Below are 13763 nucleotides of genomic sequence, written 5' to 3'. Positions count from 1 at the left end.
GGGCCACAGGGAACTGTCTGTCCTTCAGACCCAGCCTGAAGCGAGGAAGATGGACGCAGTGATCCCCTCATAGCTGACGGTTTTGTTCCAGGACAAGAAAGCTGAGCGTGTAGCTGGACTGACTCCTCTGCTGGATGACAGTGATCACAGGGTGTAAACAGTGGAGACTGAACCAGAATCCCAGCACTCTGGGAGGCTAAGGAGGACTGCAAGTTGGAGACCAGCCTGGGCAACTTAGCGAGTCCCTGTTTCAAAATAACTATAATAATAATAAAAGTGCTAGAGATGGAGCTCAGTGCAAAGGCCCTGGGTTCAGTCCTCCTGGGGGGGGGTTGCTTAAGAAGTGCAAGGAGGGTCAGTCTAAGGACAAACATCTCCTCCTTTCTGGCCACAGTGGCCAAAGAACAAAGCAAAGCACCCCTCCAACAACTGCAGACAGGGGCTGCTGAGTGGGCTCCTGCACCTTGCTGGATGGAGGGGAATCCCCCCACTTCCTCCCAGGCACCGTGCAGTCACAGCACAAACCACCCACAGCCTGTGGTATTTCCCTCTCAGGGGCAAGAAGAAGCAACAAGAAAATAAATGGATATTGCATGTGTGTACCAGATCCCCACGAATGCAATCATCACGCACTGCAAACATGCACTCATACAAAGTTTAAAATTGTAAAAAAGTAGGAAAAATCAGAAGATATGGGAAGACATGCAGAGAGAAATTTAACGTATGCGTTCTACAGTGCTATTATTTACAGTAAGAACCGTGACTCAGTGAGTGGCAGCCAGCCGACTCTCCATGAGCACCAAGACGTGCGTGGGACAGCACCAGCCCTGGTGGCCACAGGGCTCTCGAGGTGCTGCAGTGGAGGTCAGGAACTGAGATTCATGGTGCTTAATCTTAATCAATTTAAATTTAAGCGGCACAGCTAGATCATCAATCATTATTTCTGAACAAAGATTTTATTGCATATACTGTGTCAATAAATTGAAACAGCAAGATTATCTAAAGCATTTCAGAAAGGACCTCAAAAGAAATGTTTAAAACCCTTTCTGGGTAAGTCATAGTTATTTCCAGTGTGAAAGTTCACTTACTGTATAGAATGAAGAACTGAGGTTTTAAAAGCGCGTGAATGTTTTCTTCCTAAGTATTATTCCAGTGTACTCATAGAGATCAGGAAGCATGAGGGAATAATGTTAAATATATATAATTGTTTTCATTCTAATATACTTTGTTAAAAGATACATATATGCAAACATATATATTTGCATATAGTTTGTTTTTATTGGTTGCTATTACCCCTTAACACTACCAGCCATTAACATTTTTAACCTGGGCTAGTTCCTCACAGCAGCTTGCCTGTTTCCCAACCACCCAGAGGAGAAGACTCTCACAGCACTTTCAGCAGCTTTGCTGTTTGGTTTAGTGAAGACAGTAAATGCTAAAGATGTTATTTTAGATGCAGGTCAACTTATTTTACCTTTTAGATGGAATACCTTTTACTTTTAACTTTTATTAGTACACGTTTGTTTGCAGTACAGACTGATCATATGCGTCATGGGGAGCAGGTCCATGTGAAATGCATTTTGAGACTGCCTGCCCCGGTGTGTGTGTTCTCCCCTTGTTACATCCGGTTTGTGCACAGTACACTGCACAGAGGTCGTATGCACTAGATCCCTGGACAATGCTATAAATTCCTGTTTATGCTCTTCAAGAACCCCTTAGTTTTTACCACATTTCTATGTCTCAGCTTCTGCATTTTATTTTCTTAATGGGAATGAGGAACAGTTCTGCTTCTCTGAGACAGAGTAAAATATGTTTACGTGACTACACCAAAATCTGGACAACAGCAGAAATCAAGGGGAAAAGGCAGTAAGAGACCCTGTACCACTGTTTCCCATTCCTGTCTGATACTAAGACTTTAGCATTATTTGTACTCAGCTGATTATCAATGACATAAGGAAATATTTCTCTAAAGTAATTCAGGAAATTAGATCAATTCTTCCCTGGAAAAGCATGAAGATCTGTTTTTTAAATTTAGTCATTTTGTACTCTGTGCTTTCAAAAACCTATTATGGAGTTTGGACACTAGGGGGCGTCTTTGGTTTTTTTCGGAGTGAAAGGCCTTGTTTGGGAACCTGTCTGGGAAGGCTGCCCGTGGGCCCTCTCTGGAGCCCCATCCTGCGCCGTGCATTGTGCTGGGCATGCGGGGTCCTGACCTGGGGCTGGGTGTTCGTTTCCCTATTGCCAAAGGAAGCTGCACGTGTGCCATCCGCAGATGCAGGCTCCTTCCTGGGTGCTTCTGGTTTGGTTCAGGTGAAGGGCGGGCCACAGTACCAAGGCAGACTGCTCAGGACGCGTGCCTTTCGGGCCACTGTAACAGGCACCCAAGACACCAGCATTTGCCTTTTCATTAGAAAGTTTCCCTTCTGAGTGCATTAAATAGTTCTGCATTTCCTGGCCGATGATGATTACAGGTGATCTCTGGCTTAGCTCCGCAAAGCCTTCCGCCTGTGCGCCTGCATCTCCTCTCCTTTCTCCGCTCACTAAGGAGGCCTAAGTAGAAACGTGTGGCCGCCCGCGTGACCCAGACCCCCGGTAGCAGTGACCGTTCACCGAGGGTCAGCTCCTGCGAGTGCGGGGGCGGGCTCGGCTCTCCACAGCCCCCGGCGTTTTTCCTTCTGTGACTGCGCTGCTGGGGCAGGAGACAGGGAGGAAGGAGGGGCAGGCCGGCTTTGCTGTCTGATTCCTCCACTGACGGCCTGACCAGGCGGGGGAGCCCTGCTCTTTGCTAATGCTCACACGCGCAGGAGGGTCTGGGGTCCACAGGCACAGGCCGGCTGGGACTGACGTGGGGGGCTGGTGTCGGCTCTGTAGGAGTTGATCCTTGAGTCCTCGAGTCCACTGAGTGCTCCTCCAATCCACAGCCCGGTCCAACGGTGACCCAAGGCGAGGTCCCTCTTGTCCCTGCTCCTAAAGTTAGTCACGTGGAACCTGCTTCAAACAGGTTTCTTAAGCCCCTCTTCAATATGTTTACTTTTAAAATACGTGGCTTGTATCTATTGCTTTTATGTTTTAAATTTTTATTCTACGTTTATAATCGACACAGAATCTACTTATTCATGGAGAGCTATGTGATCTTTCCACACCTGGACACACAGTGTGTGTCCAACACACCTTTCTCCTCAGACACAGCCATCTCTTTGCGGTGAAAGCACTCAGAATCCTTTCTGGTTTTGTGTTTGCGGTGCACAGCGCAGCACCATTCTCTAGAGTGGCCCTGCTGTGTGCCGCACTGGCCCAGTACCCACTGAGCAGCCTGCCAGCCCCATCTTCTGGCTCTGGTGGTCGGCATTCTACTCTCAGCTTCCACCTGTGAGCGAGGCCAGGGCGTGCTTGTCTTTCTGTGGCATCTCGTTTCACTTAACACAGTGTCTTCCAGTTGGATCCACACTGCAGTAATAGGGTTTCATTCTTTTTTATGGCTGAATAATATTTCATTGTGGATGTGTGCATGTACGTGTACATTTTCTTTACCACACATCGGCTGGGGAACCCTTAGGCTGATTTCCTTTCTCTGCTGTTGTGTATGATACAGTACAGCATTACCATTCTAAGAGGGGTTTTTGTTAGTTATGTGAGTGCCTGTCTTTCTTAGCGGGCTGCATACTTTCGGGGCAGGCATGTGCTATGTTTATCTCAAAAACCTTGTCCTTAACCTAGTGCTTTGCCTACAGTAGGCTCAGTAAATGCTAAATTGGATTGATTTATTCTGTATCTCACTGGATATTATACTACCTCATTGCTGGAAGAATCACAAAAATGGAAATAAATGTCTCTCATTAGATAAAGTAGACATAGGAAAATGACTAATTCGTCCAGTCTTGCAGTAAACCCATGAAAGAACCAGGATCCGGAAACATCAACTCCTATATTGCAAGAATTATTAAACTATGTCGTTTCTCGTATTTTTCCTATTTCCTCATCAATGACAGCTGAGCTTTTGGTTTTTTATATGGATATGTATCTTCTTTGCCTCACTAATTATACACACCTTGGAAATAAAACAAACTAAAGTTCAACAGTTTTTCCTGATGTTAACAGATAAAATGTAAAGGGAGAAAATGTCTTGTCCCTCAGAGGCTGCAGGCTGCGACCAAGTGAAAGAAACAGCGCGCATGTGCTTGGGAACAGGTATTCCTAAAATCCCACGGGCGTTTCTAGTGTGAACAACAGTTTCAAAGTCACTGCCCTGTGCGGGACTCCTTGTGTCTTGGTCTGTCCTGCACCCGCACTGCCAGGGCGCGAGGTGTGAGTGAATTTTCCCGCCTCACTTCTGGCCCTGCCCACTTCTCCGGAGGTTGGGGAAAGCCGCTGCTTGCCCGCTTGGCGCTTTCATGGCACTGAGAAACGGCGCGGGCAGCATCTGGGCCACAGCGACCACAGCACTGCCGGAGGCCAGAGCGGTCGGGTGCTGAAAGAGAGATGGCAACCCAGAGAGGACCTCGGCAGCCTGAGGGCGCTGAGAGCAGGCCTGCTAGCAACAGGCAGCCCTTTCTGGTGGGCGCTTTACCGGAAGCTCTCTGGGAAGCAGCTGTTATTACCGTTTCTGCGATGTGAGCCCAGGAATGCACAAGCAAAACTTTACTTTTAAATGTTTCGCAAAGAAATTCTGCTTGAAGCATGTTTAAACTTTTAAACGAGCACCCTTCTGAGCCCTAGGTGAGCAGTGGTTACGATGGCTTTACGCATTTACTGAACAGAAGGTCTTGGGAAAGAAGGCGCAGAGACAATAAGGCCGCGGAGGAGACACTTACACTCTCGCTCTGGAAAGGGTTTAGGAAATTGCCTCCCATCTCGCCGTCATCCCTCGGAGTGCCTGGCTGATTGCTCAGGCTCATGTTATTGGGCGAATTCTGTGAACGAGATTTGGAAACAAAGCAATGGTGAGGACTCTGCTTCAGAAGCCGCACCTGGGCCGCTGACGCTCGCGCAGCGCAGCAGCGCACGACGCTGAGCTCGGTGAGCGCACACGCTCCTCGCTTCTCGCACCTGGTGAAAATCAAGGCACAAGCACACAGGACAACTCCCCGAGTCACCTCCACGGCCATTTTCCTAGTTTCAGAATCATATTTATCCAGTTTCCCACCCTCAGCTTGCAGTTTCTAGGGCTCCGGAGAGTTTAAAATGCCCCCAGCCAGGCTCCGATGAGGGCTGCAGGCACACGGCAGCCAGGAGGGCCGGAGCTCCCCGGTAATCCTGCTAATCAAACTTGGAAGGGTCGCCGCTTTCACAGACATCGCCCTTTACTCTCTGTGCAGCTTACAGATCGTACTAGTTCAACTGTCTTTCGGATATGAACCCTAAGGAGGACAGGACGATAGCGAACGTGGTTAAGAACGAGAAAGACGCCTCGGGACCTGAGAATTCCATGCGTGCTTCTACAGGAAAAGGGGGCTAAGAACCAGCTGCGTTAGAGCCTTCTCCCGTCCTTAGTTTAAAAGTAGATTCACTTTGAAACTTTCCTGTCAGATAAAGTGGCTGCTAGGGGCAGCCTCACCAAACACAGCGTTGGCAGGCGCTGCTTCCCAATCCATCTAAACGCTCCGGTGTCAGGTGTCACTTCCGCGGAGCAGCAGGCCAGGACAGGGACAGAAGCCAGAACCTGGGGGGGGGGGGCGCACTGGCACGCGGTGGTCTCTGCAGTGCCACACCTGTGTCGGGGGAATTCTTCCCGTTTGGCTGGTGAAAAAAACCACTTCAGGATCAAGCCTTTTTATTTATTTTAAAAGAAAGCCATTGGTTCCTTTTAAGTTTTTAGATTCCTTTAAGTTTTTAGATTTCTCTGAAAGAAAAGTGCTGGAGGATTTCGATTTAAGTATAAAAGGTGTGTCATAAACACTGACATTTCCTGACAGTTCTCCCCAGGAGGACGTGAAGCTGAGGCAGATGAGCTGCTGGGGACGAAGGACTCTGCCCCGCTGGGCACCTGGGAGCGGATCTGAAAACAGAGCCTCGGGAGCGGCAGGCGTCCATGCCAACAATCCAGCACGGAGCCCCCTCGAAGCACCAGGAGCTCGCTCTGTTCGTCTCTTTCCCTAACAGTTACCCAAGTACACAGAAAAGCAGCTGTGCTTTGAAATCAGCATCGCTTAACTTATTTACTTGAGCATTTAAGTCAAATTTAACTAAACCCACTATTTTAGAATTCATTATTCAAGGGATTAAATAATAAATTGTTTTGAAAACAGGAATCATGAAGCTGACTTAGCTCAAAAAGGAAACTTGTCTTATAAAAATGCTGTAAGACTGATCCAACACCTATAAGTCTTTTTAGTAAAGACAGACTTCTGTCCTTTGTATTGAATGGAGAAGATGGTAACATTGAGATAACAATAATCTAACCAGAAGGTATGAAGATCTAAGAACGCACTCAGAAGTGGGACGCTGCCACGCTGTCCAATCTGCAGGACACGCACGCTCTCCATTCCTGTGCCATCACCCTTCACCAGGCGCCCGAGGCGCTGCGTCTGCTCTGCTGGCTGCTTTACGTCTCTCCTTGACCTGCCATGCGTCATTTCTTCACTCATAGTTTGGAAAGTTCAGCTAACTTTGAATCTGGTTCTTGACTCAAAGCGCTGACATAAAATTACTTAGAATTTGAAAGTGATATTGAATTTTCAATACTGCAATGCTTCTGAGTCCTTCCAGTATTGTTATTAATTCTGTTTTCCAAGAGATCTCTTCCTAGCATGGGGCCCAGCCTTCTGCTCTGCTGTGGGCGGGGGAGGAAGGGAGGGATGGTACACAGGGTGTTCCGAGGGAGTGGAAAAGGGCACAACACAGAATAAGAAAGGGCGGTCTCTGAAGCTGCTCCTGTCCAGTTCTTTGGCCCTCACTGGAAAAGCTGGAAGTGGTAAGGACAAATGTTTTGGATTGGTTTGTTTTTTTAATTGAAGTATCCCCTGCAAAATATTGTGAATGCAAACGGTTCCTCACATGAGGAGTCTTGGGACGCTGCCCTGTCCGAGGTCACTGTGTGGCCTGCTGAGGACGCAGCGAGGGTGAGGTTCGGAGACCACCAGTGCAGGGGGCGGGGCGCGGCCCTGAGTTGCGTGCAGGCCATCCGGGCGGGCGGGACCGAGTCAGGGCAGCTGCTTAGCACATGCGCGGAAAAGGATCCCAAAAGAATCGACGGGGTTGCTTTAGCTACCCTACGCACGTGAACTCTATTTCTTATTTCAGTGGATAAGTGCCTTACTCTGTACTCTAATAGTAACTTAGTTTAAAATACAGTTAAGCTTTACGGATGCCATCCTCAAGGGATTCTACTCCGTTGTCCTTGCCCCGTCTGCAGGCTGGGAAGCTTTCCCCCGAGCTGCGAGGTCATGTCTGAACAAGCAGTCGTGACGTCACAGAAGCAGTGAGGCTCACACACTGTCTGAGGAGGCCATGTTCCCTCTCAGACGCTGTGGGCTCTGAGGTCTCTTAATTTTATCTTTAAGCCTCCCTTTATAGCCTCTCTTAATTAGTAGGTTGTCTCTTCCCCTAGTCTCAAAAAGTGTCCCAGACCTTTAAGTTTCAAAGTTTCAAAATTTCAAGTTAAGAAAGTGAGTAGCAACCTGGCTCTGCTATGTTAGAATAGAGAAACATCAACCCAGGAGCTCTCTCCCCACTGGGGACTGAGTTTCCCAGGCCTCGGGCTGAGCTTTGCAGGGTGTGTTCTGGACTCTGCTGCCGGCCACCGTCTGGGCACAGCTGGGCTGAGCGGGGTCTCAGCCGCCACACCGGAGGGCGTGCAGGCCACGGCTGCCCTGTGCTCCCTCGTGAGGTCCTCAGGGAACGAGGTTCCCAGTCAGAAAGCTCCAGGTTCGAAAGACTCAATCTTACTAAACGTGCTACAATCGCACCGAATCTTGCCTTCCCAGAGGAGTTTGTTTCAAACTCAAAAACATCAACATGACAGAGCTTAATGTGAGCTAACTTCTGGTAGGTGCTTTCCTTCTCAAAAACAAACCACCTGCTGCTCTCCTATCCTATTTCCTGCAATAACTGCAAGAGAAAATATTCTGCATTCATTGATGAAATGAGGACGTTTTAGCTGCAGAAGGAGTGAAAGGCGCTTCAGGCCTCATTCAACCAGGAAGCAGCTTGGCAGTCCTCATGGCGGCAGTTTGGGGTCAGCTCGGCCCTGACCCAGCACAGTCGGTTGGACCGCAGGTGACGCGCTGTGCACCCCTCGCGGTGCTGTAGGCCCCGCATGGAGGGAAGACTGCCGGAGTGTGGGGCACCTCACAGCCCTGGCGCATGCTCACCCCGTCCTTAGCAACTGTAGGAAGGAGGCAGGGACCTACAGCTCTGCATCACAGCTGAGAGACTAAGCCCAGGAGAGAGTCAAACAGCACCTGTGATCCTCAGTTGAGTCCTTATCTATCTTACACATAAGTGGAACATACACAGCAAGAAAGGGGGAGGAAGAATCGAAGCAGCACTGAAGCAGTGTTTAAAGGGGCAGGGCCAAGCATAGCGGCACAAACCTCCCAGCTACTCGGGAGGCTGAGGGAGGACGGTTTGTAAATTGAAGGGCAGCCCGGGCAACTTATGAGCTGCTGTCTCAAGATAAAATGAAAAGGTCTGGGGATGTAGCTCATGGGTGAAGGCCCCTGCGTTCCAGCCCTAGTACTGCCCCCCAAAGAAACTGTGGAGGGGGAGGAATAATTTTAGAAATATGCAATATTGGTGCTTGATAAAATGCAGATTTAGTTGGGGAATTAGAAAGATGTAGCAGCTAGAGACCTGAGCGGGATTTTGAACAAAATTACTGAGCGGTGATGGCCAGGTTATCTTGAGATACAAACAATAATGACTAGGAAAAGAATGGGGCAGAAATGAAGGAGACCAGGGAAAAAGTGAAGAGGAATGTTCAGAGTGGCAGCTGAGCTCGGGATGGGAAAGGCAGCCGGGAAGAGCGAGCGGGCCGTGTTCCGGTCGGTAAGAGGCTGGAAAGTGAGGCTGCGCTGGAAGACAAGGGGAGAAGGGGCTCGAGGCGCTGCTGCTAAGACACAGCGCCCCGGGCACAGCTGGGCCAGGGCCGGGCCGGGCAGCGCAGAGGAGGGCGGCCGGGCCGCACGGGACGGGAGGCGACGCCCCAGTGCCCGAGGAGCCGCGCGCCCTCGCTGTGCGAGTGCCCTGGGCATCGTACAACCTCTCTGGCCGCTCAGGACGCTGAACCTCGCGGGCAGACACCAGGTCTGTCCCCTCATCTGACCCTCAGAGCCCAGCACACCGCCTGGGCACCCCGGCCTGAGCGTGAACGCGGGACAGCGCGCTCGCACCCAGAGCCCCGTGCCTCCCAGGCGCACAGGCGCGGAGGCCGAGAGGGACCAGGGATGGCTTTCACCCGGGCTCACCGGGCGCGGGTTCGCAGCAGGGCCTGGCACAGCCCTGAGCCCTGTGCCCAGGAGGAGGCCTGGAAACAGCGATAGGTCGACGTGCAGGCCGATCAAACGGTGCCCTTTCATTCACCGGTATGGCTCCGCTTAGAAACTGTACAGTGCTTTGCAAATCAGCAAGTACTTGCACGCAGCTTTCCGTCTGCAGCTGTCTACTGGTCTGGGTTCCGAGGGAAAGTTCAGGAGAACGACCTGAGGGAGCGTGGGCGACCCCGCTGTGTTAGGAATCCACTCCGAACACGGTCTTCGTGCCTACCCTTTCTCAGAGATGGCCACTACCCATTAAAAAATCTCGGTATTTTTGGGGAGAAAAGACCTTTCCAGTTGTTCCTACAACAGACACCAAGGCACCTACAGAACCTGGGAGCCAGGCAGCCAGGTGCAGGTTACATGTCAGGACTGAACTTTAAAACTTGTTTTTTCAGGCTGAAGTCTTAATTTAAAATGTTTTGTAGCTCAGTGAATCTTACTTTATTTTCCTTGGCAACAGGAATTTCACCTTATTATATATGACTGTAAATTAGAAATAGAATTAAAAGCAAAGTCACCCCATAATGAACTTCCCTGTTTACTGACACAAAGCAAACTTCTAAGAAAGTCATTCTAGTGCTAGTTAATCATTAGTTCTTATCAAGCATTCTAAATATATTTGGCTCTTAGCTATTTTAAATTCATTGTGACCTAAAAAATTTCTTCCAAAAAAATACAGCATTTTAGCAAAAGATTCATTCTAGATACTCAAATTATTGAAGGAAGAAAAATGCAGACACATACACTTTCCTGTTTATACTAAGATAATTTTCTTCTAATTACTTTCTTACTCTATTTTGGGAACAAGAATAATGATTACATATATCAACATCGTCCAATAAAGGTTTTTTTAAGACCAAATGAATATATAAATCCAATGCCCTTGTAACCTATAGAACCACTTTCTCAACTTTACTTCTTCCCACTTGCTTCAGACATCTTTAAATTTTCAAAAGATCATCTAAACTCTGTCAGTTTAATTTACAAGTATGTAATATCACAATGTGACTAGACTGGTTATTACTTGGGTGTGAAGTAATCATTAATCATGTACAGTATATCCAATATATGAATCATAGCAGGCTTAGGGACATTCTTAAAAGAGTCCCCCTTCCCGAAGATCATGGACATTAACATTTCTAACAGCCAATTAATCATGACTGGAATTCTTTCAATCTCCTGTACTAGAAGAACATTCATAAAGTTACACACTCATTCTAATAATCTTGATAACAGTTTCATGTAGAAGAAGACACAGATAAAAAATAAAACAGAGAACACATAAGACTCACCTTGGAAATACTGTCCATATCTCCTGAGCCTAAAAAAAAACATAAGAAGAAAGACTTTTATTAGGTAAGGTAACATTTAGAAATTACTCCTGTAAAGAGAATTAGCCACATCTAATGGGAAATGAAAGGAATTCTGCCTACCCATTGCTACCACAGTCATGAAAGTGAAATATCAGAGATCCATTATGCACCCTATTCAACTAAAATTTAAAATGTGTATGGAATTTATATAAAGATCTCCACGCCTATTTTCAGAAATTATAAATTAAAAAATTTACATTTGTAGCGATATTTGACACTATTAGGAGCCATGTTTTACTATAATAACAAAAGCAAAGTATTGTTAAGAACATTACAAATTGACAGCAATAAATATTCACATTAAAAACTAAAAAAATTTGGGAAAAATGAACAATTAATATTAATTTTTTCTCATAAGAAATTGATCCATACATTAAGTAACAAACAATAATCAGATCTTTGGAACAATATTAATTTTATTTTAAACTTTTATTTTTAATGGTTTTCCTTGCAAAAATTATATTTTAACAGGACAGCATTTAACCAACATCACAAATAAAGTTAGTGGTTAACATGATTAATCTGACTGCATGTGCAGTCATGTGTATGTGTAAATATGTGCAATGATGCTCACATGAGCCAGGCGCCAAGCATGTGCGAAACTCTTTTGAAACTATTCTGGTGAATAAACGAATAGCATTCTGACTATGTCAAGACATCCTCTTTTTGTGACTTCACAAATGAAAAAATTGGACAGTGAACTGTTGTGAAATAAACGGTAAACACATCCCAGAGCCGTGTGAGGGTGGAAACCATCTCAGTGGGGCCGGCCGTGGTGGCTGTCAGCCTGTTCTGTGGCCTCACAGCGGAAGGAGCGGGCCTTACATTTCAACTTCACCTGCTGCAGCTGGTTCAGGTCAGCAACAGCACAACAAGACTTGGAAATTTAAGCAAACTAAGGACGGCTCCTTGAAAGCAAAAATGTCTCTCACTGTGCTGCCAATAGTTTGCAAATCATTTCTGGATTACAGAAGTTATACAGATTTTCAAAATATCAGGTGGAAGCATTTCCCGGCCTTGCATGGGGAGTGAAATCTGTATGTAACTGAAATTGTTCATAAGAATAGTTTGTTCAATTTAAGTGAAAGACCCTTTCCCAAAGGGGGGGAAATTATCACAGCCCTCTGTCCACACTGTCAACTTTTAAATTAGTTTCAACCGTGTCACTTAAACATGGACAAACAAGAGAACTTTTTCATTTAATTTTGCATTTGTTCTGCCTAAAGATATTCAGTGGTACCTTGGTTAACCAACCGGTTTGCAAATAATTTGGTTTGCAAACAGGATTTGGCAAATTTTGTTTTTCTTTGCAAACTCTGCATCGGGTGACAAGCACGATGGCAGCCACCTTTCCTGCACCAACACAAATGTGGTCATCTTTTCCAGAATCGTGGAGATGAGCTTCGTGAGTCTAGGCACCGCTGTCCTGCGCATGGCAACCTAGTCAGTTTCGTGCCCCTCATCTGCATTTGTCACTACTGCAGAGCCTATCGTTCACTCTGCGGGTGTGGGGCTTCCTTTGTTAGAAGGCATCGTGTATGAGGCGGGTTTTCACCCCAGTCACACACAGCTTTATCATCAGGATGATGTGAGCAGCTCGTCTCACAGGGAATGGCTCAGGTTATCTGGAACATGAGGGCCAAAGCAGAGGGACTTCTGTGGAGAACTGAAATCCCTCCCTCCCAGACTGTGTCCCCAGACCGCTGGAGACAGAGAAGCCAGCTGGGAGGACACTGCAGTCCTCCGGGGGAAGCGAGAGTGACACAATCCCAGGGGCAGGGCCTCCTCTGACCAGGACACTTAGCCTGGGACAGGGTTGGTAGAGACTGTGGCTATGGCTGAGGGCAGTTCTCCAGAGATGTCTAGAGACCATGCCTACCACAGTGTGCTGAAATACCACGCTGGGGCAGAGCTGCCATAGCTGGAGATAGGAGAACTGTGCAGACCCTAACATCCACCATGAGAGTAAGGTTTTGTTTCTAATTTAGTCTATCCATCAGGTTCAAAATCCTTACCTAGAGAGCCGTTCATGTGATGTGACTCCATTCCTCCTAATCCACCCATGGGACCATCCGACCCAGGGCCCATTGGAAACTATTTTAAAAATGAAGAAAACAATGGTGATCACATGGAAAACAATTTTATCTCAGTGTTGGAGTATCTATCTCGGACATTACAAGACACGATCACAACTCATTTTCATTTTTTCACCCTGTGCGTTCTCTAATTGGTCCGCCCACCACTTCTCTCATCTTCTCGATGTCCTGGATACTCAAGTTAAACCTCAGTTAGGTCTGAATTTTTCTTGTTTAGAGACCCCTAACCGGAAAGCATACATTCCCATGCAAACCAGAAGGTGAGCATTCTCTCCTACGACACTGGCAATTTTTCTATCTAGTTCTTAGAAGCTGCTAAAATTACTGGCTTACTAAGAAGAATAATTTAACGTCATTATGCCAACACGAACATTTTTCTTAGCATACAATCCCCCTTTGTTCAAATGGGCCCAATCAGTCATTTCATCACACAGGTTAAACACATGTAGCTCCTTACAGATAGCTGAATAGAGCTAATTCACCTTGGCAGTCCCGACTGTCAGCTCAATGACAATGACAATCAGTTTACACAGTTTTATGTAACATTTTGTGAAGTAGTGGAATTCTCTTTTCTTTTCAAGTGAAATCTTATGAAGGGAGCCTGGTATGGAACAGCTGTGAACAGATGGGCCACGATAGAGGTGGAGATGGGAAGCCCATGGCCTGCTCACTCTGGCTTCTCATCACTTCCCTAGGACACTTCTGAGGAAACCTGGAGCCCAGTGTGAAGACAAGCTATCTATAGTCATCACACATTCAGGATGAGGCAACTTACTGAAAACATTTTCTCTTAAAGGTTCTTGTACATAAGAGGACTC

General features: G+C 47.0%; 1 protein-coding gene across 10 annotated transcripts in view; it reads right to left on the bottom strand.

Moving 5' to 3' along the window:
• Ssbp2 (single stranded DNA binding protein 2) overlaps nt 1–13763 on the bottom strand; it is a 274706-nt gene that overhangs the window by 2496 nt on the left and 258447 nt on the right. For all 10 annotated transcript variants that reach the window (XM_004841630.4, XM_004841629.4, XM_087180753.1 and 7 more), the window contains 3 exons: nt 12865–12943; nt 10769–10797; nt 4812–4910 (listed from right to left, as the gene is read on the bottom strand). In XM_004841630.4, coding sequence (XP_004841687.1) covers nt 4812–4910; nt 10769–10797; nt 12865–12943 — 207 coding nt within the window. The remainder of the gene's footprint in view (nt 1–4811; nt 4911–10768; nt 10798–12864; nt 12944–13763) is intronic.

Source organism: Heterocephalus glaber, unplaced genomic scaffold, assembly GCF_053883595.1.
Source record: "Heterocephalus glaber isolate CG9 unplaced genomic scaffold, H.glaber_assembly_v1.0 deba00001465, whole genome shotgun sequence".
NCBI classification, from domain to species: domain Eukaryota; kingdom Metazoa; phylum Chordata; class Mammalia; order Rodentia; family Bathyergidae; genus Heterocephalus; species Heterocephalus glaber.
The sequence above is the reverse complement of the archived record's forward strand: the minus strand, read 5'-3'. Positions and strand labels throughout refer to the sequence as shown.